Source organism: Salvelinus namaycush, chromosome 12 (assembly GCF_016432855.1).
Source record: "Salvelinus namaycush isolate Seneca chromosome 12, SaNama_1.0, whole genome shotgun sequence".
Classification (NCBI taxonomy): Eukaryota; Metazoa; Chordata; class Actinopteri; order Salmoniformes; family Salmonidae; genus Salvelinus; species Salvelinus namaycush.
The window spans coordinates 28133945-28161287 of record NC_052318.1 but is presented as its reverse complement, the minus strand read 5'-3'; the positions used below and the strand labels follow the sequence as shown (position 1 = coordinate 28161287).

General features: G+C 44.1%; 1 protein-coding gene across 3 annotated transcripts in view; it reads right to left on the bottom strand.

Annotated features, from left to right (window-relative positions):
- Positions 1–27343, bottom strand: part of LOC120057065 (vacuole membrane protein 1-like) — a 113489-nt gene that overhangs the window by 63366 nt on the left and 22780 nt on the right. For all 3 annotated transcript variants that reach the window (XM_039005451.1, XM_039005450.1, XM_039005453.1), the window contains exon 5: positions 25879–25989. In XM_039005451.1, coding sequence (XP_038861379.1) covers positions 25879–25989 — 111 coding nt within the window. The remainder of the gene's footprint in view (positions 1–25878; positions 25990–27343) is intronic.

Genomic DNA, 27343 nt, shown 5'->3' with positions numbered 1-27343 from the left:
TGTTGGATTTCTTTGTATTTATGTTCCTGACCACACCCAAAGTAATGTTTATTGGTGAGTAACAGCCATGTTGTTTGAGATACTAGCCTGGAAAATATTGCTTTGAGAGACCTTGGTCCATAGATGCTATATATCAAGTTTCATGCAGATCGTCAATCAAAATTCAAAATGGCGTACAACCCATCATGGCGGCTCTTATGGGTATTTGAAGCAAATTTGTTCCTTGTGAGGAGAGGGACCCATGTACCAAATTTCATGACTCTAGATCAAACGGGGTGAGAGGCGTGACCTTTTAAAGTTAGCATTTTCAATTGCATGTTATAGCGCCACCATCTGGCTAATTGACATGGCATTGCAGGAGAGGGTTTGGCCCACCAGCCTTTACCATTATTGCAAGTTGCGCTTTACTAGGCCTTACCTTCTCACAGGAATTTGCATTTTTTGACCAAATCCGCAGAGAGCTGGACTAATAATGGCAACTAATACAATAGGCTCTAACTAAACAAACTAACCCTGACCCTTAAAGATAAGGGGACAACTGGATGAGAGTGTGTACATAAAGTATTGTTTGTGTTCAAATAAAACAGCTTTTCCACAGAGAAACACAGCTGTGTTACCCTCCTGTCAGTCCAATTTGGAGGGAACATAGCTGAGAAACACAGCTGTGTTACCCTCCTGTCAGTCCAATTTGGAGGGAACATAGCTGGCATTCCTGTTGCGTCCTGCGGAAACCATCGCCTGAGCGATGAGCAGGATCCCAGCGTGTGTGTACCTCAAAGCTGTGTGTGTGTGAGACACTTGGGAAGGGATTGGAAACCTGGCATGCCCCACACAGCCTCTCCATGAGGTGTCATTCATTCGTCTTTTATGACAGCAAACCAGGAAACCAGCCAACTTCAGGGAGCCATTGTTATATTATGGGGAGAAAATCTGACATGGGGCACAGAGAGGTTTCACTTCCACTCACAACTTAATTTGCCCCTTAGGGCCATTAGTAAGAGGGCTGCCTGCCGCGGTGCATCAGGACATACAGTACATAGACACAAGGCAGGATGAATTAAGGTACATGTGTATAGGCCATATTCAGTGTGCTAAATGAAACAGTCCAGACAGTAAGACAGTTAAGTTCCAGTTAGTGCTCTAGTGAAACACAGAGTACCATGAAGAACCCACAGAAGGGGGATGTGAAAGTCTGGTGGTAAATGACTGACATTGGATAAAGAGCCAGTGTGTTCCTCTACTGGATAAAGAGCCAGTGTGTTCCACTACTGGATAAAGAGCCAGTGTGTTCCACTACTGGATAAAGAGCCAGTGTGTTCCTCTACTGGATAAAGAGCCAGTGTGTTCCTCTACTGGATAAAGAGCCAGTGTGTTCCTCTACTGGATAAAGAGCCAGTGTGTTCCTCTACTGGATAAAGAGCCAGTGTGTTCCTCTACTGGATAAAGAGCCAGTGTGTTCCTCTACTGGATAAAGAGCCAGTGTGTTCCTCTACTGGATAAAGAGCCAGTGTGTTCCTCTACTGGATAAAGAGCCAGCGTGTTCCTCTACTGGATAAAGAGCCAGCGTGTTCCTCTACTGGATAAAGAACCAGCGTGTTCCTCTACTGGATAAAGAGCCAGCGTGTTCCTCTACTGGATAAAGAGCCAGCGTGTTCCTCTACTGGATAAAGAGCCAGCGTGTTCCTCTACTGGATAAAGAGCCAGCGTTTTCCTCTACTGGATAAAGAGCCAGCGTGTTCCTCTACTGGATAAAGAGCCAGCGTGTTCCTCTACTGGATAAAGAGCCAGCGTGTTCCTCTACTGGATAAAGAGCCAGCGTGTTCCTCTACTGGATAAAGAGCCAGTGTGTTCCTCTACTGGATAAAGAGCCAGTGTGTTCCTCTACTGGATAAAGAGCCAGTGTGTTCCTCTACTGGATAAAGAGCCAGTGTGTTCCTCTACTGGATAAAGAGCCAGTGTGTTCCTCTACTGGATAAAGAGCCAGTGTGTTCCTCTACTGGATAAAGAGCCAGTGTGTTCCTCTACTGGATAAAGAGCCAGTGTGTTCCTCTACTGGATAAAGAGCCAGTGTGTTCCTCTACTGGATAAAGAACCAGTGTGTTCCTCTACTGGATAAAGAGCCAGTGTGTTCCTCTACTGGATAAAGAGCCAGTGTGTTCCTCTACTGGATAAAGAGCCAGTGTGTTCCTCTACTGGATAAAGAGCCAGTGTGTTCCTCTACTGGATAAAGAGCCAGTGTGTTCCTCTACTGGATAAAGAGCCAGTGTGTTCCTCTACTGGATAAAGAGCCAGTGTGTTCCTCTACTGGATAAAGAGCCAGTGTGTTCCTCTACTGGATAAAGAGCCAGTGTGTTCCTCTACTGGATAAAGAGCCAGTGTGTTCCTCTACTGGATAAAGAGCCAGTGTGTTCCTCTACTGGATAAAGAGCCAGTGTGTTCCTCTACTGGATAAAGAGCCAGTGTGTTCCTCTACTGGATAAAGAGCCAGTGTGTTCCTCTACTGGATAAAGAGCCAGTGTGTTCCTCTACTGGATAAAAAGCCAGTGTGTTCCTCTACTGGATAAAAAGCCAGTGTGTTCCTCTACTGGATAAAGAGCCAGTGTGTTCCTCTACTGGATAAAGAGCCCGTGTGTTCCTCTACTGGATAAACATCCAGTGTGTTCCTCTACTGGATAAAGAGAAAGTGTGTTCCTCTACTGAATAAAGAGAAAGTGTGTTCCTCTACTGAATAAAGAGAAAGTGTGTTCCTCTACTGAATAAAGAGAAAGTGTGTTCCTCTACTGCATAAGCATGGAACACATATCCACCACCATAGATTTGTCACTCTTGTCTTCTTGAATACTCAATCATATTCCACTACGTTCTACAGCTGCCAAGGGCTGCCTGTGGCAAATGATAGGGCACATTATGACAAGAAACAATATTCACTCACTCATTCTGCCAGCTAACAACCAGACTTTTAACCCTGACATCTTACATGCTGATGATAATATTTTGATGGCAGAAACTGAACAAGACCTGCAGAACATGTTATTATGTGTAGTCACTTGGTGTAAAAGATGGAGACTCACGATCAACCGGACAAAAACACAGATAATGACTTTTAGAAAACCAGCTACTAAGAGAAGTGCTTTTCAGTTTTGTTTTGGTGAAGACATTCTTGAGTTTACTAGCGTTCATAAATATTTTGGTCTTTTTGTTGATGAACATATGACCTTTCTATACGGAACATCTGACCTGGCGACTCAGGAAGTAGAACTGTTGGGGGAGTTCTAGGAAAAACAAAACACTGAAAGACATTGGTTATGTTACGTATTCAACTGTATCAGACATGCGTGTGTCCTGTTCTGGACTATTCAGCAGGTGTGTGGTGCTAAAAGGAATCTAAAAAATGAACATGTCCATAACAGAGCAGTATGTTACTTTTTAGGTGTCCACAAGTTTGCACCTATACTTGCAATAACTGGGGACATGGGCTGGGAACCCTGTGAGGTGAGATGGAAGGCGTGTATGGTGAGACTTTGGAATAGGTTGTTGGATATGCCAACTGCCAGAATAGCTAGTAAAGTTTTTCAATGGGATCTATCCATTAGGGGTAGCATGGACAACTGAAATGTCTGACCTTTTTCAACAGTCTGACTGTGAACATTTGTATGAAAAAAAAATTAAGGGAGACATAGATATGATTTTTAAAAACTGTTGATGCAATATGAAAAAAAATGGGTGGAGGAGATTAATCATAAACCCAAATTGTGAACATTTTGTTTGATTAAGGATGAATTCGTGTGTGAGAGATATATTATGTATAACCCATCTAAAAACAAGAGATCGCTGTGTGCACAGGTAAGATCAGGGATATTGCCTCTGTGTATTTAAACAGGTAAGATCAGGGATATTGCCTCTGTGTATTTAAACAGGTAAGATCAGGGATATTGCCTCTGTATTGAAACAGGTAAGATCAGGGATATTGCTTCTGTGTATTGAAACAGGTCAGATCAGGGATATTGCCTCTGTGTATTGAAACAGGTCAGATCAGGGATATTGCCTCTGCGTATTGAAACAGGTCAGATCAGGGATATTGTCTCTGCGTATTGAAACAGGTAAGATCAGGGATATTGTCTCTGCGTATTGAAACAGGTAAGATCAGGTATACTGCCTCTGCGGATTGAAACAGGTAAGATCATCCTGTCGGGTTGTATCATCGCTTGGTACAGCAACTGCAACGCCCACAACCGCAGGGCTCTCCAGAGGGTGGTGCGGTCTGCCCAACACATCACCGGGGGCAAACGACTTGCCCTCCAGGACACCTACAGCACCCGATGTCACAGGAAGGCCAAAAAGATCATCAAGGACATCAACCACTCGAGCCACAGCCTGTTCACCCCGCTATCATCCAGAAGGCGATGTCAGTACAGGTACATCAAAGCTGGGACCGAGAGACTGAAAAACAGCTTCTATCTCAAGGCCATCAGACTGTTAAATAGCCATCACTATCCGGCTACCACCCGGTTACGCAACCCTGCACCTTAGAGGCTGCTGCCCTATATACATAGACTTCGATTCACTGGCCACTTTAATAATGGAATGCTAGTCACTTTAATAATGTTTAAATAATGTTTACATACTGCTCTACTCATCTCATATGTTATACTGTATTCTATCCTACTGTATTTTAGTCAATGCCACTGACATTGCTCGATCTAATATTTTTATATTTCTTTATTCCATTTGTTTAGATTAGTGTGTATTGTTGTGAACTGTTAGATACTACTGCACTGTTGGAGCTAGGAACACAAGCATTTCACTATACCCACATAACATCAGCTAAATATGTCTATGTCACCAATACAATTTGATTTCTTAAGTAAAACATTATTTAGCCTAGCCTACACAGTTGTTTTCATGAAATGCTCCACACATTACATATTTCCGCCCAAAAAACTAATTTATAACTATTCCTGTAGACTGTTGATCCAGTCCTATCCTGTCCCGGACTTGACTCTAGAAATTGACTACCATTCCTGACAGAATCCTGTAAGACCCACGGGAGTCCTGTTCCCATGTCAACCTCTAGTGTGTGTTCACCTGTGTGTGTGTGCTCGTGTGAGGGTGCTTGTTTGAGTGTGAAAGGTGTCTGTGTGTGTGCATGCGTATGTGCTTGCGTGTGTGTGTGCATGCATGTGCGTGTGTTTCAGAGGAAATGTGAGTGTCAGTGTGGGTGTAATGGAGTTTGTTCATTTGTTTCTCTTGATGAATTGAAATGGCTTTGTACTGTGTAAGTGTCTGCATCACTCTGAATGTGATAGTCATATAGATTTCTAACTAGACAATAGTCCAGCACTGATATGACTGAGTGGAACGATACTACAGATGTTGGTTGGCACGCTCTTAGACAGTGTTGTCGTTCATTTGAGCTGTGTTGGTCAACAGTAAAACTTCATTTCAGGGGCTTTTCTGGGGAAAATGTGTTTAAGCTATGCAAACCATTCTACAACGTGTAATTTAGAAAATCCTACAAGTCTGGATATAGAAAACTACAGAATCTCCTTTATTTATCTAAAAAAATATATTTTTATTTTATTTCACCTTTATTTAACCAGGTAGGCTAGTTGAGAACAAGTTCTCATTTACAACTGCGACCTGGCCAAGATAAAGCATAGCAGTGTGAACAGACAACAACACAGAGTTACACATGGAGTAAACAATAAACAAGTCAATAACACAGTAGGGAGAAAAATGAGTCTATATACATTGTGTGCAAAATGCATGAGGAGGTAGGCAATAAATAGGCCATAGGATCGAATAATTACAATTTAGCATATTAACACTGGAGTGATAAATCATCAGATGATCATGTGCAAGTAGAGATACTGTTGTGCAAAAGAGCAGAAAAGTAAATAAATAAAAACAGTAAGGGGATGAGGTAGGTAAATTGGGTGGGCTGTTTACAGATGAACTATGTACAGTTGCAGCGATCGGTTAGCTGCTCAGATAGCAGATGTTTAAAGTTGGTGAGGGAAATAAAAGTCTCCAACTTCAGCGATTTTTGCAATTCGTTCCAGTCACAGGCAGCAGAGAACTGGAAGGAAAGGCGGCCAAATGAGGTGTTGGCTTTTGGGATGATCAGTGAGATATACCTGCTGGAGCGCGTGCTACGGGTGGGTGTTGTTATCGTGACCAGTGAACTGAGATAAGGCGGAGCTTTACCTAGCATGGACTTATAGATGACCTGGAGCCAGTGGGTCTGGCGACGAATATGTAGCGAGGGCCAGCCGACTAGAGCATACAGGTCGCAGTGGTGGGTGGTATAAGGTGTTTTAGTAACAAAACGGATGGCACTATGATAAACTGCATCTAGTTTGCTGAGTAGAGTATTGGAAGCTATTTTGTAGATGACATCGCCAAAGTCGAGGATCGGTAGGATAGTCAGTTTTACTAGGGTAAGTTTGGCGGCGTGAGTGAAGGAGGCTTTGTTGCGAAATAGAAAGCCGATTCTTGATTTGATTTTGGAGATGTTTAATATGAGTCTGGAAGGAGAGTTTACAGTCTAGCCAGACACCTAGGTATTTATAGATGTCCACAAATTCTAGGTCGGAACCGTCCAGGGTGGTGATGCTAGTCGGGCGGGCGGGTGCAGGCAGCGAATGGTTGAAAAGCATGCATTTGGTTTTACTAGCGTTTAAGAGCAGTTGGAGGGTTGTATGGCATTGAAGCTCGTTTGGAGGTTAGATAGCACAGTGTCCAAGGAAGGGCCAGAAGTATACAGAATGGTGTCATCTGCGTAGAGGTGGATCAGGGAATCGCCCGCAGCAAGAGCAACATCATTGATATATACAGAGAAAAGAGTCGGCCCGAGAATTGAACCCTGTGGTACCCCCATAGAGACTGCCAGAGGACCGGACAACATGCCCTCCGATTTGACACACTGAACTCTGTCTGCAAAGTAGTTGGTGAACCAGGCAAGGCAGTCATCAGAAAAACCGAGGCTACTGAGTCTGCCGATAAGAATATGGTGATTGACAGAGTCGAAAGCCTTGGCCAGGTCGATGAAGACGGCTGCACAGTACTGTCTTTTATCGATGGCGGTTATGATATTGTTTAGTACCTTGAGCGTGGCTGAGGTGCACCCGTGACCGGCTCGGAAACCGGATTGCACAGCGGAGAAGGTACGGTGGGATTCGAGATGGTCAGGGATCTGTTTATTAACTTGGCTTTCGAAGACCTTAGATAGGCAGTGCAGGATGGATATAGGTCTGTAACAGTTTGGGTCCAGGGTGTCTCCCCCTTTGAAGAGGGGGATGACCGCGACAGCTTTTCAATCCTTGGGGATCTCAGATGATATGAAAGAGAGGTTGAACAGGCTGGTAATAGGGGTTGCGACAATGGCGGCGGATAGTTTCAGAAATAGAGGGTCTAGATTGTCAAGCCCAGCTGATTTGTATGGGTCCAGGTTTTGCAGCTCTTTCAGAACATCTGCTATCTGGATTTGGGTAAAGGAGAAGCTGGGGACGCTTAGGCGAGTAGCTGCGGGGGGGGGGCGGAGCTGTTGGCCGAGGTTGGAGTAGCCAGGTGGAAGGCATGGCCAGCCGTTGAGAAATGCTTGTTGAAGTTTTCGATTATCATGGATTTATCGGTGGTGACTGTGTTACCTAGCCTCAGTGCAGTGGGCAGCTGGGAGGAGGTGCTCTTGTTCTCCATGGACTTTACAGTGTCCCAGAACTTTTTGGAGTTAGAGCTACAGGATGCAAATTTCTGCTTGAAAAAGCTAGCCTTTGCTTTCCTGACTGACTGCGTGTATTGGTTCCTGACTTCCCTGAACAGTTGCATATCGCGGGGACTATTCGATGCTATTGCAGTCCGCCACAGGATGTTTTTGTGCTGGTCGAGGGCAGTCAGGTCTGGGGTGAACCAAGGGCTATATCTGTTCTTAGTTCTGCATTTTTTGAACGGGGCATGCTTATCTAAGATGGTGAGGAAGTTACTTTTAAAGAATGACCAGGCATCCTCAACTGACGGGATGAGGTCAATATCCTTCCAGGATACCCGGGCCAGGTCAATTAGAAAGGCCTGCTCGCAGAAGTGTTTTAGGGAGTGTTTGACAGTGATGAGGGGTGGTCGTTTGACCGCGGACCCGTAGCGAATACAGGCAATGAGGCAGTGATCGCTGAGATCCTGATTGAAGACAGCAGAGGTGTATTTGGAGGGCAAGTTGGTCAGGATAATGTCTATGAGGGTGCCCATGTTTACGGATTTAGGGTTGTACCTGGTGGGTTCCTTGATGATTTGTGTGAGATTGAGGGCATCTAGCTTAGATTGTAGGACTGGCGGGGTGTTAAGCATATCCCAGTTTAGGTCACCTAACAGAACAAACTCTGAAGCTAGAGATGGGGGGCGATCAATTCACAAATGGTGTCCAGGGCACAGCTGAGAGCTGAGGGGGGTCGGTAGCAACAGTGAGAGACTTATTTCTGGAGAGATTAATTTTTTAAATTAGAAGTTCGAACTGTTTGGGTATGGACCTGGAAAGTATGACATTACTTTGCAGGCTATCTCTGCAGTAGATTGCAACTCCTCCCCCTTTGGCAGTTCTATCTTGATGGAAAATGTTATAGTTGGGTATGGAAATCTCAGAATTTTTGGTGGCCTTCCTAAGCCAGGATTCAGACACGGCAAGGACATCAGGGTTGGCAGAGTGTGCTAAAGCAGTGAGTAAAACAAACTTAGGGAGGAGGCTTCTGATGTTGACATGCATGAAACCAAGGCTTTTTCGATCACAGAAGTCAAAAAATGAGGGTGCCTGGGGACATGCAGGGCCTGGGTTTACCTCCACATCACCCGAGGAACAGAGGAGGAGTAGGATGAGGGTGCGGCTAAAGGCTATCAAAACTGGTCGCCTAGAGCGTTGGGGACAAAGTATAAAAGGAGCAGATTTCTGGGCGTGGTAGAATAGATTCAGGGCATAATGTGCAGACAGGGGTATGGTGGGGTGCGGGTACAGCGGAGGTAAGCCCAGGCACCGGGTGATGATAAGAGAGATTGTATCTCTGGACATGCTGGTTATAATGGGTGAGGTCACCGCATGTGTGGGAGGTTGGACAAAGGAGGTGTCAGAGGTATGAAGAGTGGAACTAGGGGCTCCATTGTAAACTAAAACAATGATAACTAACCTGAACAACAGTATACAAGGCATATTGACATTTGAGAGAGACATACAGTGAGGCATAAAGTAATCGCAGGAATTGATTGGGAGAGCTAGCTAAGACAACAGGTGAGACAATAACAGCTAATCAGCTAACACAACAACATCAGGTAAAATGGCGATGACTAGACAAAGAGGGTCGGATTAACTACATCCAGAGCCTGAGTTCGCGGCTGGGGCCGACAAATAAAAAATAAACAGAATGGAGTACCGTGATTAATGGACAGTCCAGCAGGCATCAGCTATGTAGCCAAGTGATCATAGTGTCCAGGGGGCAGCAGTAGATGGAACAGGGAAGCCGCGGAGTAGTCGCCACTACGCTAGCACGTGGGCGACACAGCGTTTAAAGTTAGCAGCCCGGCGCTAGAAGGAGCGTCTGCTCCGACGGAGGCCGGTTGAAGGCACAGTGGATGGAGTATTCGTCGGCAGACCAGTCGTGGTGGTGCGGCGGGGCGCCGTGTCGACAGAGGATCCAAGCCAGATGGCGAAAGAGGTATTGTAAAATTTAGCTAGCCGGGAGATGCGCCTGGCTCACGGCTAACTGGTGCTAGCTTCGTGGCAGGGGCGTTAGCCACTAGCTAGCTGTGAAGATCAGAAGTAGTGGTCCAGGGATTACGGCAGGAATCCGGCGTTGTAGTGGAGAGACAGTCCAATACTGGTAGATTGGCGAGTATTATCCAGGCTAAAAACAGGGCTGGTATCTGTGCAGAAGGTAAAAGCTGCTAGCAGTGGCTAACAATGACTAAATAGCTTGTAGCTAATTAGCTTGTTAGCTTCTGGTTGTTCTTGAATGTGTTCTAAAATTAAAAATAATAGCGATTCCGTATCACATTGGGTGAGGCAGGTTACCGGAAGGTATAATCGAATTAAAATGGAAAAGAGTGAAAATAAAATTGAAATATATACAAAAAAGAAGAGAAATACAAAAGTACACGAGAGGACGAACAAAAACACGTCTTCACTGCTACGCCATCTTGGATCACCTAATCCTCTGGGATATTTCTGAAAGACATGGTAAATCACACTGCTTAGACAAACACTATAGTATTTTTATAATCCCAAGAACAGCTAGCGTTTTCTGGAGGTTTAACTGACATTATAGTGATAGTCATAAAACACACACACACACACACACACACACACACACACACACACACACACACACACACACACACACACACACACACACACACACACACACACACACACACACACACACACACACACACACACACACACACACACACACACACACACACACACACACACGGCCAAACTACCACATTTGGCGCCCTGGGGCACCTACCGTACCTCTGTTCGCAGAGAAAAAATGTGCAGTTTTATCATTCTATTCTACACATTTTTTTAATGAGGCTTAGAGAACATTTTGCTGTTTTAAAGCACATTTCCTGCAATTCTGCACATTTTGCCTTTGGGGCAGAGAAAAATGTGCTATTTTATAGCTCATCTCATGCTATTCTTCACATATCATAAGAGAAACCGTTGCAGTTTTAAAGCTAATTTCCAGCTATTCTACACATTGCCTTTGCTTATGACATGTTCATATGCTATCTGAAGGGACGGGGGCTGGAGGGTGGAGCCCTGGGGCACGTGGTTTCTTTTATCCAAACACAAATGTGTTCGACTTCGAATATAATGTTTTTTTAATGCTTTGTTGCTGTTGATTTACTCTTAATCACAGCAATTTTCTAAGCTTCCCATAATTACTTAATGACAACAGCCATTATTGAATGCAACTTAATGGTGGATGACTCAAATGAGCTCTCGTCAAAACTATTTACAGCTTTGCCTGGATTTCCCCAAGTCCCAATCATCCATCACCTAGGCCCATTAAAGCTGGATTCATATGGTATACTGACACATCAGTCGTGGTTGACATTAGAAAACACATGATACAGAGAAACAAAATAACTCCTCTAGATGCTGTGACAAGAGGGTAATCACTCATATTCTTCATCATCATCACCACTTTCATCATAGTTGCTGATAGGCTCAGGTATAGTACAAAGACGTAGAAGTGTGTGTAGGATGTGTCTGTATTCTGGGACCTAAACCCCCTGGGAGTGGAGACTGTTGTGTCAGAGATCCAGTTAGTGGGGAACCACGCCTCAGCAAGTCACAGCGCCTCCCTACCTCCCCCTTTTTCTCCCCTTCCTCCATCCCCTCCTTCCTCCCCCTCTCATGTGCCATGGCACAGGGATGCCTCCACCCCAGGCCCCTGCTGTGAGAGCTGTGCCCGCTGTGTGGGTGGATGGGTTGAGAGGGTGGGTAAAGTAAAGAGGGGATAGGCTCTGTAAATAAAGGCTGTGTTGCTGGAGCAGATGGTCCAGAAGCAGGAGCGCTGAGTCATGTGTCTGAGCTGAGACTGAACACACAACAGGAAAACTAAGGTCATCATGGTCTCTCTGCCGACCCTCTGGGTTTGAGGTGCATTCACAACTCTATTGTTTTTAAGAGCAGTACTTTCTAAGCAGCTGGGTGAATATTATTTTATATTTAACCTTTATTTAACTAGGCAAGTCAGTTAAGAACAAATTCTAATTTACAATGACGGTCTACCGGAGAACAATGGGTTAACTGCATTGTTTAGGAGCAGAACAACAGATTTTTACCTTGTCAACTCTGGGATTCGATCCAGCAACCTTTCGGTTACCGGCCCAATGCTCTAACCACTACCTGCCGCCCCAAACTCTTCAACCTAGGACAGGAGGCATGTGTGTGTGTTAATCCAATAGCCATTCTTGTCCATATATACTCAATAGCTCACAGTCTCACTGGGACACAAACACAAAGGAGACGAGTGCAGAAATGTCAATGTCAGTGAACAGGAGATCCTCCTATTCACTGTCTGAGTGAGTCAGTATCAGGACAACTTCAGCTCTGACTCTATCTCCCTCTGCTGAGTGCTGATGGTACAACACACTATTGGGATATCATACAGAATCACCACTGTGATCAGGAGAGTGCCACATCCTGTACATTTTAGACATAAATGAATAGAAAAGACATTGCCTTTTAGAACAGAGGCCTCTGTCTCATCTCATGCCACTATATCAGACACAGGAAGTGAGTCACATGATGACACTCAAGTCACAAGACGCCTCATAAGCAGAGCCCTTTATGTCCTTAGGAAGCATCTTGTTTTGTACAATGTCCACAGGAAGCTCTGGCTTAGATAGGAATCCCTGTGACATCATGACCTCTCAGTGACTCTATAGGACTGCTATAACGGAGTCTAATGGTGCTACCTCGTAAAGGAGAGAGCACCTCTACATCAGAGATGGGCGAATTTGATGGTGGTGGGGCCCACAAAAAAACAGAACTCATCATGAATGGCTCGCTAGACTAACTTACCAATCATGGGCCGACATGGGCTAATTTAGTGACGGCTGATGCCCACCAAATTTCGAAATTTCACCTTGTGTATTCTATTACTCTAACTGTCAACAGTAAGTTGAGACCCCGACTGAGTATATATACACTGCTCAAAAAAATAAAGGGAACACTTAAACAACACAATGTAACTCCAAGTCAATCACACTTCTGTGAAATCAAACTGTCCACTTAGGAAGCAACACTGATTGACAATAAATTTCACATGCTGTTGTGCAAATGGAATAGACAAAAGGTGGAAATTATAGGCAATTAGCAAGACACCCCCAAAAAAGGAGTGATTCTGCAGGTGGTGACCACAGACCACTTCTCAGTTCCTATGCTTCCTGGCTGATGTTTTGGTCACTTTTGAATGCTGGCGGTGCTCTCACTCTAGTGGTAGCATGAGACGGAGTCTACAACCCACACAAGTGGCTCAGGTAGTGCAGTTCATCCAGGATGGCACATCAATGCGAGCTGTGGCAAAAAGGTTTGCTGTGTCTGTCAGCGTAGTGTCCAGAGCATGGAGGCGCTACCAGGAGACAGGCCAGTACATCAGGAGACGTGGAGGAGGCCGTAGGAGGGCAACAACCCAGCAGCAGGACCGCTACCTCCGCCTTTGTGCAAGGAGGTGCACTGCCAGAGCCCTGCAAAATGACCTCCAGCAGGCCACAAATGTGCATGTGTCTGCTCAAACGGTCAGAAACAGACTCCATGAGGGTGGTATGAGGGCCCGACGTCCACAGGTGGGGGTTGTGCTTACAGCCCAACACCGTGCAGGACGTTTGGCATTTGCCAGAGAACACCAAGATTGGCTAATTCGCCACTGGCGCCCTGTGCTCTTCACAGATGAAAGCAGGTTCACACTGAGCACATGAGCACATGTGACAGACGTGACAGAGTCTGGAGACGCCGTGGAGAACGTTCTGCTGCCTGCAACATCCTCCAGCATGACCGGTTTGGCGATGGGTCAGTCATGGTGTGGGGTGGCATTTCTTTGTGGGGCCGCACAGCCCTCCATGTGCTCGCCAGAGGTAGCCTGACTGCCAATAGGTACCGAGATGAGATCCTCAGACCCATTGTGAGACCATATGCTGACACATGCACATTTGTGGCCTGCTGGAGGTCATATTGCAGGGCTCTGGCAGTGCACCTCCTTGCACAAAGGCGGAGGTAGCGGTCCTGCTGCTGGGTTGTTGCCCTCCTACGGCCTCCTCCACGTCTCCTGATGTACTGGCCTGTCTCCTGGTAGCGCCTCCATGCTCTGGACACTACGCTGACAGACACAGCAAACCTTTTTGCCACAGCTCGCATTGATGTGCCATCCTGGATGAACTGCACTACCTGAGCCACTTGTGTGGGTTGTAGACTCCGTCTCATGCTACCACTAGAGTGAGAGCACCGCCAGCATTCAAAAGTGACCAAAACATCAGCCAGGAAGCATAGGAACTGAGAAGTGGTCTGTGGTCACCACCTGCAGAATCACTCCTTTTTTGGGGGTGTCTTGCTAATTGCCTATAATTTCCACCTTTTCTCTATTCCATTTGCACAACAGCATGTGAAATTTATTGTCAATCAGTGTTGCTTCCTAAGTGGACAGTTTGATTTCACAGAAGTGTGATTGACTTGGAGTTACATTGTGTTGTTTAAGTGTTCCCTTTATTTTTTTGAGCAGTGTATATATTTTTTTTAACTCAGCAAAAAAAGAAACGTCCTCTCACTGCCAACTGCGTTTATTTTCAGCAAACTTAACATGTGTAAATATTTGTATGAACATAACAAGATTCAACAACTGAGACATAAACTGAACAAGTTCCACAGACATGTGACTAACAGAAATGGAATAATGTGTCCCTGAACAAAGGGGGGATCAAAATCAAAAGTAACAATCAGTATCTGGTGTGGCCACCAGCTGCATTAAGTACTGCAGTGCATCTCCTCCTCATGGCCTGCACCAGATTTGCCAGTTCTTGCTGTGAGATGTTACCCCACTCTTCCACCAAGGCACCTGCAAGTTCCCGGACATTTCTAGGGGGAATGGCCCTAGCCCTCACCCTCCGATCCAACAGGTCCCAGACGTGCTCAATGGGATTGAGATCCGGGATCTTTGCTGGCCATGGCAGAACACTGACATTCCTGTCTTGCAGGAAATCCCGCACAGAACGAGCAGTATGGCTGGTGGCATTGCCATACTGGAGGGTCATGTCAGGATGAGCCTGCAGGACGGGAACCACATGATGGAGGAGGATGTCTTCCCTGTAACGCAGTGTTGAGATTGCCTGCAATGACAACAAGCTCAGTCTGATGATGCTGTGACACACCACCCCAGACCATGACGGACCCTCCACCTCCAAATCGATCCCGCTACAGAGTACAGGCCTCGGTGTAACACTCATTCCTTCAATGATAAACGCGTATCCGACCATCACCCCTAGTGAGACAAAACCGTGACTCGTCAGTGAAGAGCACTTTTTGCCAGTCCTGTCTGGTCCAGCGACGGTGGGTTTGTGCCCATAGGCGACGTTGTTGCCGGTGATGTCTGGTGAGGACCTGCCTTAGAACAGGCCTACAAGCTCTCAGTCCAGCCTCTCTCAGCCTATTGCGGACAGTCTGAGCAGATGGAGGGATTGTGCGTTCCTGGTGTAACTTGGGCAGTTGTTGTTGCCATCCTGTACCTGTCCCGCAAGTGTGATGTTCGGATGTACCGATCCTGTCCAGGTGTTGTTACAGGAGGACAATCAGCTGTCCGTCCTGTCTCCCTGTAGCGCTGTCTTAGGCGTCTCACAGTACAGACATTGCAATTTATTGCCCTGGCCACATCTGCAGTCTTCATGCCTCCTTGCAGCATGCCTAAGGCACGTTCACACAGATGAGCAGGGACCTTGGGCATCTTTCTTTTGGTGTTTTTCAGAGTCAGTGGAAAGGCCTCTTTAGTTTCCTAAGTTTTCATAACTGTGACCTTAATTGCAGACCGTCTGTAAGCTGTTAGTGTCTTAATGACCGTTCCACAGGTGCATGTTCATTAATTGTTTATGGTTCATTGAACAAGCATGGGAAACAGTGTTTAAACCCTTTACAATGAAGATCTGTGAAGTTATTTGGATTTTTATGAATTATCTTTGAAAGACAGTGTCCTGAAAAAGGGACGTTTCTTTTTTTGCTGAGTATATATACAGTGGGGAGAAGAAGTATACCAGATCTCAACCCCATAGAAAATCTTTGGAGGGAGTTGAAAGTCCGTGTTGCCCAGCAACAGCCCCAAAACATCACTGCTCTAGAGGAGATCTGCATGGAGGAATGGGCCAAAATACCAGCAACAGTGTGTGAAAACCTTGTGAAGACTTACAGAAAACGTTTGACCTCTGTCATTGCCAACAAAGGGTATATAACAAAGTATTGAGATAAACTTTTGTTATTGACCAAATACTTATTTTCCACCATAATTTACAAATAAATTCATTAAAAATCCTACAATGTGATTTTCTGGATTTTTTCTCCTCATTTTGTCTGTCATAGTTGAAGTGTACCTATGATGAAAATTACAGGCCTCTCTCATCTTTTTAAGTGGGAGAACTTGCACAATTGGTGGCTGACTAAATACTTTTTTGCCCCACTGTATATGACAGTAACAGTCAAAAGTTTGGACACACTTACTTTCAAGGGTTTTTCTTTATTTTTTCTATTTTTGACATTGTAGAATAATAGTGAAGACATCAAAACTATGAAACAACACCTATGGAATCATGTAGTAAGCAAAAAAAATGTTCAGATTCTTCAAAACAGCCACCCTTTGCCTTGATGACAGCTTTGCACACTCTTGGCATTTTCTCAACCAGTTTCATGAGGAATGCTTTTCCAACAGTCTTGAAGGAGTTCCCACATATGCTGAACACTTGTTAGATGCTTTTACTTCCCTCTGCGGTCCAACTCATCCCAAACCATCTCAATTGGGTTGAGGTCGGTGATTGCGGAGGCCAGGTCATCTGATGCAGCACTCCATCATTCTCCTTCTTGGTCAAATAGCCCTTACACAGCCTGGAGGTGTTCTGGGTCATTGTCCTGTTGAAAAACAAATGATAGTCCCACAGAGCGCAAACCAGATGGGATGGCGTATCGCTGTGCTGTGGTAGCCATGCTGGTTTAGTGTGCCTGGAAATATAAATAAATCACTGACAGTGTCACCAGCAAAGCACCCTCACACCATCATACCTCCTCCTCCATGCTTCACTGTGGGGATCATCCGTTCACCTACTCTGCGTCTCACAAAGACATGGCGGTTGGAACCAAAAATCTCAAATTTGGACTCATCAGACCAAAGGACAGTTTTCCACCGGTCTAATGTCCATTTCTTGTGTTGGCCCAAGCAGTACTCTTCTTCTTATTGGTGTACTTTAGTAGTGGATTCGACCATGAACGCCTGATTTACACAGTCTCCTCTGAACAGTTGATGTTGAGATGCGTCTGTTACTTGAACTCTGTGAAGCATTTATTTGGGATGCAATCTGATGTGCAGTTAACTCTAATGAACTTCCTTTCCTGTGGCGGTCCTCATCATAGCGCTTGATGGTTTTTGCGACTGCAATTGAAACTTTCAAAGTTCTTGAAATGTTCCATATTGACTGACCTTCATGTCTTAAAGTAATGATGGACTGTCATTTCTCTTTGCTTATTTGAGCTGTTCTTGCCATAATATGGACTTGGTCTTTTACCAAATAGGGCTATCTTCTGTATACCAACCCTACCTTTTCACAACACAACTGATTGGCTCAAATGCATTAAGAAGGAAAGACATTCCACAAATTAACTTTTAACAAGGCACACCTGTTAGTTAGTTGAAATGCATTCCAGCTGACCTCATGAAGCTGGTTAAGAGAATGCCAAGAGTGTGCAAAGCTGTCTTCAAGGCAAAGGTTGGCTATAGTCACATTCTGTTAAAGGTCCCCAAAGCACACACATCCCTGGGTCGCTCGTCTTTTCAGTTCGCAGCAGCTAGCGACTGGAACGAACTGCAACAAACACTCAAACTGGACAGTTTTATTACAATCTCTTCATTCAAAGACTCAATCATGGACACTCTTACTGACAGTTGTGGCTGCTTTGCGTGATGTATTGTTGTCTCTACCTTCTTTAATATATTTTTAATCCCAGCCCTCCGTCCCTGCAGTAGGCTGTCATTGTAAATACAAATTTGGTTCTTAACTGACTTGCCTAGTTAAATAAAAGTTAAATAAAACATTTAGAAAATAAAAATGTGAAGAATCTCAAAAATAAAATATATTTTGAATTGTTTAACACTTTTTTGGTTACTACATGATTCCATATGTATTATTTCATAGTTTAGATGTCTTCACTACTTTCTACAATGTAGAAATTTGTATAAATAAAGAAAAACCCTGGAATGAGTAGGTGTGTCCAAACTTTTGACTGGTACTGTATATATATATTTTGATATATTTTATATACACTACCGTTCAAAAGTTTCACAAGTCCTCAACTGGCAGCTTCATCAAATAGTACCTGCAAAACACCAGTCTCAACGTCAACAGTGAAGAGGCGATTCCAGGATGTTGTAGTACACAGCATTGTACAAGATCTTCAGTTTCTTGGCAATTTCTTGCATGGAATAGCCTTCATTTCTCAGAACAAGAATAGACTGACAAGTTTCAGAAGAAAGTTATTTATTTATGGCCATTTTGAACTTGTAATCAAACCCACAAATGCTGATGCTCCAGATACACAACTAGTCTAAAGAAGGCCAGTTTTATTGCTTCTTTAAATCAGGACAACAGTTTTCAGCTGTGCTAACAATATTGCATAATTTCTAATGATCAATTAGCCTTTTAAAATGATAAACTTGGATTAGCTAACACAATGTGCCATTGGAACACAGGAGTGATGGTTGCTGATAATGGGCCTCTGTACACCTATGTAGATATTCCATAAAAGAATCTGCCTTTTCCAGCTACAATAGTCATTTACAACATTAACAATGTCTACACAGTATTTCTGATCAATTTGATGTTATTTTAAATGGACAAAATATGTGCTTTTCTTTCAAAAACAAGGACATTTCTAAGTGACCCCAAACTTTTGAACGGTAGTGTATATATATATATTCACTACCGTTCAAAAGGTATATGTATATATATATTGAACGGTAGTGTATATATACCTTGAACGGTAGTGTATATATACCTATGTGAGAATGCTGTTCATCGACTACAGCTCAACATTTAACACCATAGTACCCTCCAAACTCGTCATCAAGCTCGAGACCCTGGGTCTCGACCCCGCCCTGTGCAACTGGGTACTGGACTTCCTGACGGGCCGCCCCCAGGTGGTGAGGGTAGGTAACAACATCTCCACCCCGCTGATCCTCAACACTGGGGCCCCACAAGGGTGCGTTCTGAGCCCTCTCCAGTACTCCCTGTTCACCCACGACTGCGTGGCCATGCACGCCTCCAACTCAATCATCAAGTTTGCGGACGACACTACAGTGGTAGGCTTGATTACCAACAACGACGAGACGGTCTACAGGGATGAGGTGAGGGCCCTCGGAGTGTGGTGTCAGGAAAATAACCTCACACTCAACGTCAACAAAACAAAGGAGATGATTGTGGACTTCAGGAAACAGCAGAGGGAGCACCCCCCTATCCACATCGACGGGACAGTAGTGGAGAGGGTAGTAAGTTTTAAGTTCCTCGGTGTACACATCACGGACAAACTGAATTGGTCCACCCACACAGACAGCGTTGTGAAGAAGGCGCAGCAGCCCCTCTTCAACCTCAGGAGGCTGAAGAAATTTGGCTTGTCACCAAAAGCACTCACAAACTTCTACAGATGCACAATCGAGAGCATCCTGTCGGGCTGTATCACCGCCTGGTACGGCAACTGCTCCGCCCACAACCGCAAGGCTCTCCAGAGGGTAGTGAGGTCTGCACAACGCATCACCGGGGGCAAACTACCTGCCCTCCAGGACACCTACACCACCCGATGTCACAGGAAGGCCATAAAGATCATCAAGGACAACAACCACCCGAGCCACTGCCTGTTCACCCCGCTATTATCCAGAAGGCGAGGTCAGTACAGGTGCATCAAAGCAGGGACCGAGAGACTGAAAAACAGCTTCTATCTCAAGGCCATCAGACTGTTAAACAGCCACCACTAACATTTAGTGGCCGCTGCCAACATACTGACTCAACTCCAGCCACTTTAATAATGGGAATTGATGGAAATGTATGTAAAAATGTATCACTAGCCACTTTAAACAATGCCACTTAATATAATGTTTACATACCCTACATTACTCATCTCATATGTATATGTATATACTGTACTCTATATCATCTACTGCATCTTGCCATCTTTATGTAATACATGTACAGTATCACTAGCCACTTTAAACTATGCCACTTTATGTTTATATACCCTACATTACTCATCTCATATGTATATACTGTACTCTATACCATCTACTGCATCTTGCCTATGCCGTTCTGTACCATCACTCATTCATATATCTTTATGTACATATTCTTTATCCCTTTACACTTGTGTGTATAAGGTAGTAGTTGTGGAATTGTTAGGTTAGATTACTCGTTGGTTATTACTGCATTGTCGGAACTAGAAGCACAAGCATTTCGCTACACTCGCATTAACATCTGCTAACCATGTGTATGTGACAAATAAAATGTGATTTCTTTAATTAGTTGGTCCGCAGGCCTACGAAAGGGTTGCCCATCCCTGCTCTACATGCACTGCATACAGCATCTTATTCACATTCACAGACAAATGGTGCCAACTACTGCTCACAAAAGTGGGTTTACAGTGAACCCTGTGAACCCAAGCAGGAAAGATGCATCAACCATTGTGAAGTAGAAGACACTATCTAGAAAGGGAAAATATGTCAATGCAACCATCAAACATTGCGAACATTGCAAAACTCATAACCGACATACATATGATTTCCTGTAGTAGTGAACATTTTCTGTAATCGTCAGAACAAGATTGATCAGATAAGGAGCAGTGTTCTAACCATAAGTCTATGGTTCTACCAAGGCCTCTGTGAGTAGGAGAGCACAAACCCACAATGATCCAAATCCTCCGACGCAACATCACAAAAAGTATGCACGCAAATAGGTAAAAGGCTATGCAGTGTTTCTCATAGATGTTTTGTTGTTGCAGCAGTGGCAAAGGTCAAGGAAGGGGGTGTCACGGGGGATTTAAAAACAAAACAAGACTGTCATAATTCCTACATTGAAACGCAGTGTCTGTACAGTAACATGCTATACAGCTCTGCCTCTGCGCTTCACACTGCTGTATGGGTTTTGACTGACAGCTGTTCTGAACTTGAGCACCTTACGTGACAAGCAGTTGCCCCATTCCTCCCGCTAATTGGGCAACTTCTTTGTTGTCTGAGTGAGGGAAACGCTGTAAATTAAGAGGAGTCTATGTGTTTTGAAAGATAAGACATTGAGGATTATAATAAATACCCCTTTGATGTCATAGAAGCAAACAAAACATCTATGAGTCCAAATGTGCACTTCCCACTTCCATATCACATTTCGAGATGACATGTCGTCATACCCTTGGTAGTTCTGAAACAGAATGAGCCTGTTTGTCCACTGTGAAGAAAATTAGCCACGGCACAAGCACCTAAATGCAATCATGACTCCTTTCTATGCGCACCAAAATGATGATATGTTTCCCGGAATTGCATTGTGAAGGCCTAACACTGTAATATTGTATTTTATAATTAGACATAATTTCATAATTTCATAATTTCAACATAATTTCAAATGATGCCCACCTGACCCAGATTGTGATTTATAATGGACCGTTTTTGGATTGCGTAAACAACAACATTAATTGTGTGGGGGAGGGGATGTGGGGTTGTTTTCCAAATAAAACAACTATAAGTGTGCCTGCTTCAGTTCCTCAATGGCAAAGCTAGGAGAGCTCAACAAAACACCTTATAGTTAAAGACTCTTCTTTGAGTCATAAAACTGCATTGAAATTACTTAGGAACTGTGCACACTTTAGAGAGGTGTGTAGTCACTTGGAGACACCAGTTAGTCCTCTCACTCAAACCCTTGTCATTGTCTTATGTTGCACCAACTACCCCACATTGTACAGGAATATTCTTATCATGTTACTGAATGATTTCGTTGTAAACAAATGAGGCAAAAAGTACATGTAAAATGCACATTAAATCAACAGTGTAATGTTTGGATTCAGTCTTGTGTCTGGTGAACTGTTGTGTCCTCACCTTTGGTCTAATAATTTAGTCATCATCTCAAAACTGTTCCCTTCCAATTGCTACCATGGTTATGCATTTCATATTTCTTCTATAAGAAACATTTAAATGTATCCCTATCCATATAGGCTGATTCAAAGCATAAAGGGATAACTAAAACATTTGTTAAAATCAAATGTTGCCGACGCCATCAATGTATAAAACCACCCAAGAAACCACAATTTTTTTTTTTACCATAGCCTGTGGCACCATACCATATTATCAGGCAGGTGTGCTTTAAGCAATAAGCAAGCTTTTTTACGGCTCAAAAAGAGGCTACTTAACTGCAATTCTATACATTTTTCCATGGAGCTGAGAGGAAATGTTGCAATTCTAAAGCAGTTTTTAGCAATTATACAGTCGTGGCCAAAAGTTTTGAGAAGGACACAAATATTAATTTCCACAAAGTTTGCTGTTTCAGTGTCTTTAGATATTTTTGTCAGATGTTACTATGGAATACTGAAGTATAATTACAAGCATTTCATAAGTGTCAAAGGCTTTAATTGACAATTACATGAAGTTGATACAAAGAGTCAATATCTGCAGTGTTGACCCTTCTTTTTCAAGACCTCTGCAATCTGCCCTGGCATGCTGTCAATTAACTTCTGGGCCACATCCTGACTGATGGCAGCCCATTCTTGCATAATCAATGCTTGGAGTTTGTCAGAATTTGTGGGGTTTTGTTTGTCCACCCTCCTCTTGAGGTTTGACCACAAGTTCTCAATGGGATTAAGGTCTGGGGAGTTTCCTGGCCATGGACTCAAAATATCAATGTTTTGTTCCCCTGAGCCACTTAGTTATCACTTTTGCCTTATGGCAAGGTGCTCCATCATGCTGGAAAAGGCATTGTTCGTCACCAAACTGTTCCTGGATGGTTGGGAGAAGTTGCTCTCGGAGGATGTGTTGGTACCATTCTTTATTCATGGCTGTGTTCTGAGGCAAAATTCTGAGTGAGCCCCTTGGCTGAGAAGCAACCCCACACATGAATGGTATCAGGATGCTTTACTGTTGGCATGACACAGGACTGATGGTAGCGCTCACCTTGTCTTCTCCGGACAAGCTTTTTCCGGTTGCCCCAAACAATCGGAAAGGGGATTCATCAGAGAAAATGACTTTAGCCCAGTCCTCAGCAATCCAATCCCTGTACCTTTTTCATAATATCAGTCTGTCCCTGATGTTTTTCCTGGAGAGAAGTGGCTTCTTTGTTGCCCTTCTTGACACCAGGCCATCCTCCAAAAGTCTTCGCCTCACTGTGCATGGAGATGCACTCACACCTGCCTGCTGCCATTCCTGAGCAAGCTCTGTTCTGGTAGTGCCCCGATCCCGCAGCTGAATCAACTTTAGGAGACGGTCCTGGCACTTGCTGGACTTTCTTGGGCGCCCTGAAGCCTTCTTCACAACAATTGAACCGCTCTCCTTGAAGTTCTTGATGATCCGATAAATGGTTGATTTAGGTGCAATATTACTGGCAGCAATATCCTCGCCTGTGAAGCCCTTTTTGTGCAAAGCAATGATGACGGCACGTGTTTCCTTGCAGGTAACCATGGTTGACAGAGAACAAGAACAATGATTCCAAGCACCACCCTCCTTTTGAAGCTTCCAGTCTGTTATTCAAACACAATAAACATGACAGAGTGATCTCCAGCCTTGTCCTCGTCAACACTCACACCTGTGTTAATGAGAGAATCCCTGACATGATGTCAGCTGGTCCTTTTGTGGCAGGGCTGAAATGCAGTGGAAATGTTTTTGGGGGATTCAGTTCATTTGCAAAGAGGGACTTTGCAATTAATTGCAATTCATCTGATCACTCTTCATAACATTCTGGAGTACATGCAAATTGCCATCATACAAACTGAGGCAGCAGACTTTGTGGAAATTAATATTTGTGTCATTCTCAAAACTTTTGGCCACGACTGTACACATTTTGTCATGGAGCTGACAGAAAATGTTGAAGTGTAAAAGCAAATTTCCTGCAATTCTACGTATTTTGCCATGGCTAATTCTGTGTTATGGTTAAACATTATAAAGAAATCTATGAGGACCCCAATCGGTTATCCCGCCATGCCAAAAGTACTCCTAAATCTTAACTAGAAATCACCAAAATAAAAACTATAAAAGATTATACTATAAAAAAAATATGTAACAATGATCTTTTCTACAAACTTTCTGTCTGCTTAAGTTTACACACACAGCGGTTTTCCACCCCGAAAAGGAATTTCTGACGGTGCGCCGCTGTTAAATGAATACAGGGGGGAAATACTGCTGTGTGTTGCTATGATTCTGAACATCAGATAGCTAGCAACAATGACAATAAGCTGCCATGTGGGGAATAGTTAGTGGCTTGTTTCAGCTAGTTGTATCTTGTTCTTGATACCATGTCTTGTTTTGAGGTGTTTTGACTTAGGTCACGTCTATGCTAATATGGCTAAAATTCCCTAGCTAGCTAACCAACAACTGTAACGATGCATTTGTTTTTATGTTGTCAATAAACATTTGGAAATGAAATATAGTTTACATGTTGTCAAATAATGAATTTTGAATGTAAGCCTGAGCCAACCCCTCTGTTTTGCCCCAAAGTTGCGCACGGATCGGTTTTGTTGCTAAACAACCCACCCGTCTATAGCCACCATAAATACAGCAGCGTGAATCAGCTTCACATTCTAAAGCAGGCAACTTTAACTGATTCCTCAAACAGCACTGAAAAACTGCTGATCCATTACCACAAAATACCATTAGATGGCGACATCCTCCTTTAAAAACAGACTGGCGTCTTGGAAAGTAAGTCAGATCACCCAAAACAATAACAAAATAAAAACTTCTCAAATTACATATGGGAGCACAGAGAGAGTTGGCTTTCAAAAACACAGAATGGAGGACACACTTAACAGTTTCCAGTTCAGCTCCACTGGCTATGCAATGGGACTGCGACTATGCTGCTCCCAAATGACAGATGGGTGGCTCAGTGTTAATAGTGTTCTCAGAGTGGTAAAGACTACCAGATGTTTGGGAACCCAGATCTGCAGCACAGCCAGCCAGCCCCTGTTCCTCTGCTCCACACTGCCACTCAAAACAGGGAAAGGGAGGGGTGGAGAGAGACAGAGAAGCAGAGAGAGAGAGGAAAGGGAGGGGGAGAGGGAGAGGGAGAGAGAAGAAAAAGAAATAAAGGGAGGGAGGAGAGAAAGGTTGGCTAGCCTTGCATGAACTCAGTCAGTGGGTTCACTGAGTGCGCTCGTTTTTTTTTGGACTGCCTGTCAAAACACTACTGCTACCCGCCCGTCCGCCCCGCCGCAGTGTGTACCTATTCACTGAGGAGATCTTAACACCACAATGTTCTACACACACACATTAGCGTACATACACAGACATCACGCATGCACGCACACAAACGTTCACACACGCATACATACACAAACACACACACACACACTCTCTTCTGAGACACAGGGAATCTCCTTGAACTTTTAGCCATGTTCCAACCTTCTATTACAGCCTATTACAGACTCTCGTCTCTTAGCAGCAACTCACACAACATCAACACTGAGTTTGAGATGGGCATCATACACAGTGTGAATGACTTGAGTAACGTCAAATCAAATCACATTTTATTTGTCACTTGCACCGAATACAACAGGTGTAGACTTACCCGGGAAATGCTTACTCACAAGCTCTTTCCCAACAATGCAGAGTTAAAAAGTAAGAAAACCATATATATATATATATATATATATATATATGGTTAAATATACTAAAAAAACAGACACTGGGGATATTTCAACTTGAGTATGAATAGATTTTGCATGGTATATGAAACATTCTTAGGTGCTCTTATGCTATTTAAATATGAGCATGCATTTGTAGGGTATATATACACGTGTTCTTAAAGTCTCAAATTATGCATTAACATGTATTGCACAGAATATGAAAGCGTTCTTGGGCTCAAGCTAAGCATAGTGGACACATGGTATTGCATGGTAAATTAGAGAGTTCTTACCAGGTAGAGTAGGAAGGTGTGCAGGCCAGTCCCCAGTCCCACAGAGGACAGGATACCCAAGCCTACCCAGTAGGCACACCACAGGAACCTCTTCTCCATGTGTTGCACATACTGTACACAGGGGACAGACAGTGTCAGCTTCACATCAGGACAAAGAGAGACAGAGAGACTGTCAGCCATGAGAGACTCAGGCAGAGTGAAAAAAATGTAAGTAGGAGAGACACTAGGAGGGAGGGAGGGAGGGTGGGTGTGTGCACCCTACTCTAGAAATAGGAGGCAGTGCCAAGCGTGAGAGGCAGAAAGTCAAAGTGCACCACGGTAAGAGAGGGGAGGGGGAGCAGTGGGGAGAGGGAGAAAGAAAGCAAGTGAGAGAGAGAGAGAGAGAGGGGGGGGGGGGCAGAGGGAGCGAGAGAGGGCAAGTTATAGAGAGAGAGAAAGAGAAGGAGCAGAGAGTGTCAGGGGTGAGAGAGGGCAAGTGATAGAGAGAGAGGGAGTGAGAATATAAAATAGAGAATATAAGCTGGTGTCTGTTGTTGAGAGTTTAGAGGACAGGGCCGTAGGGTAGGAGTGTTCAGATTCAGAACAACACAAACAGAGAAGAACAGAATCATTCTTCTTCTTCAAGGAAGCCAGTTCCTACCCAGTTTATTTCCCCTACTCTTCATCAGCTCTCTCTCTCTCTTGCTCTATTCCTTTCTCCCCCTCTCCCTTTCTTCCTCCCTCTCTCCCTTTCTTCCTTTCTCTCTTCCTTTCTCTGTATCTCTCTCCCTTTCCCTTTCTCCCTCTCTCCCTTATTCTCCCCCTTTCTCCCTCTCTCTCTCCCTCCATCTTCTGCCACCCATCTCTCCCTCCATCATATATGGACCAACACCTCCTCCTCAAGCATGGGCAGACAGGTTGTTTTCTGGAAGGGCCAGTAATGGTGTAGATTACGGGAACACTGTGGAGGTTTTTTGGCACGGAACTCTATTTCCCAGCAAACCCCTGTGAATTCGGGAAAACAGTAGCAGCAGCAGTGTCTCTCATCACCTAGTAAAAAGCCTGGGTGGGAAGTGCCAGCCATGTCCAATTGTTTTTAGGCTTATCAGGAATTAATGACGTAACACCTTAGGACTAGAGCTTAAGAGTCTAATATGGTAAATAATATGGTTATTGCTGCAGCTTTAAAGCAATTCTGTTTGGATCTCTTGAGCCACTTTTGCTGTGGTACATTAGTTGTTAATTTGGTACAGGGCGCACGTGTGTGTGTGTACTCAGTATATTAGCTGTTCATGTGGTACAGCTAATGTACTGATTAAATAGGGCATGTGGACATGTGGTAAATAGGTCAGGTGAAGGTAAATGCGTGTTAAGTTTAATACTCTTTTTCAGCTTGTGGTCTTGGGAGACAACAGTTTTATAAAGTCTTAGGGATGTTAATTAGCAACCCCTGATGATGTGTGGACAGGGCTGCTCACACACACAC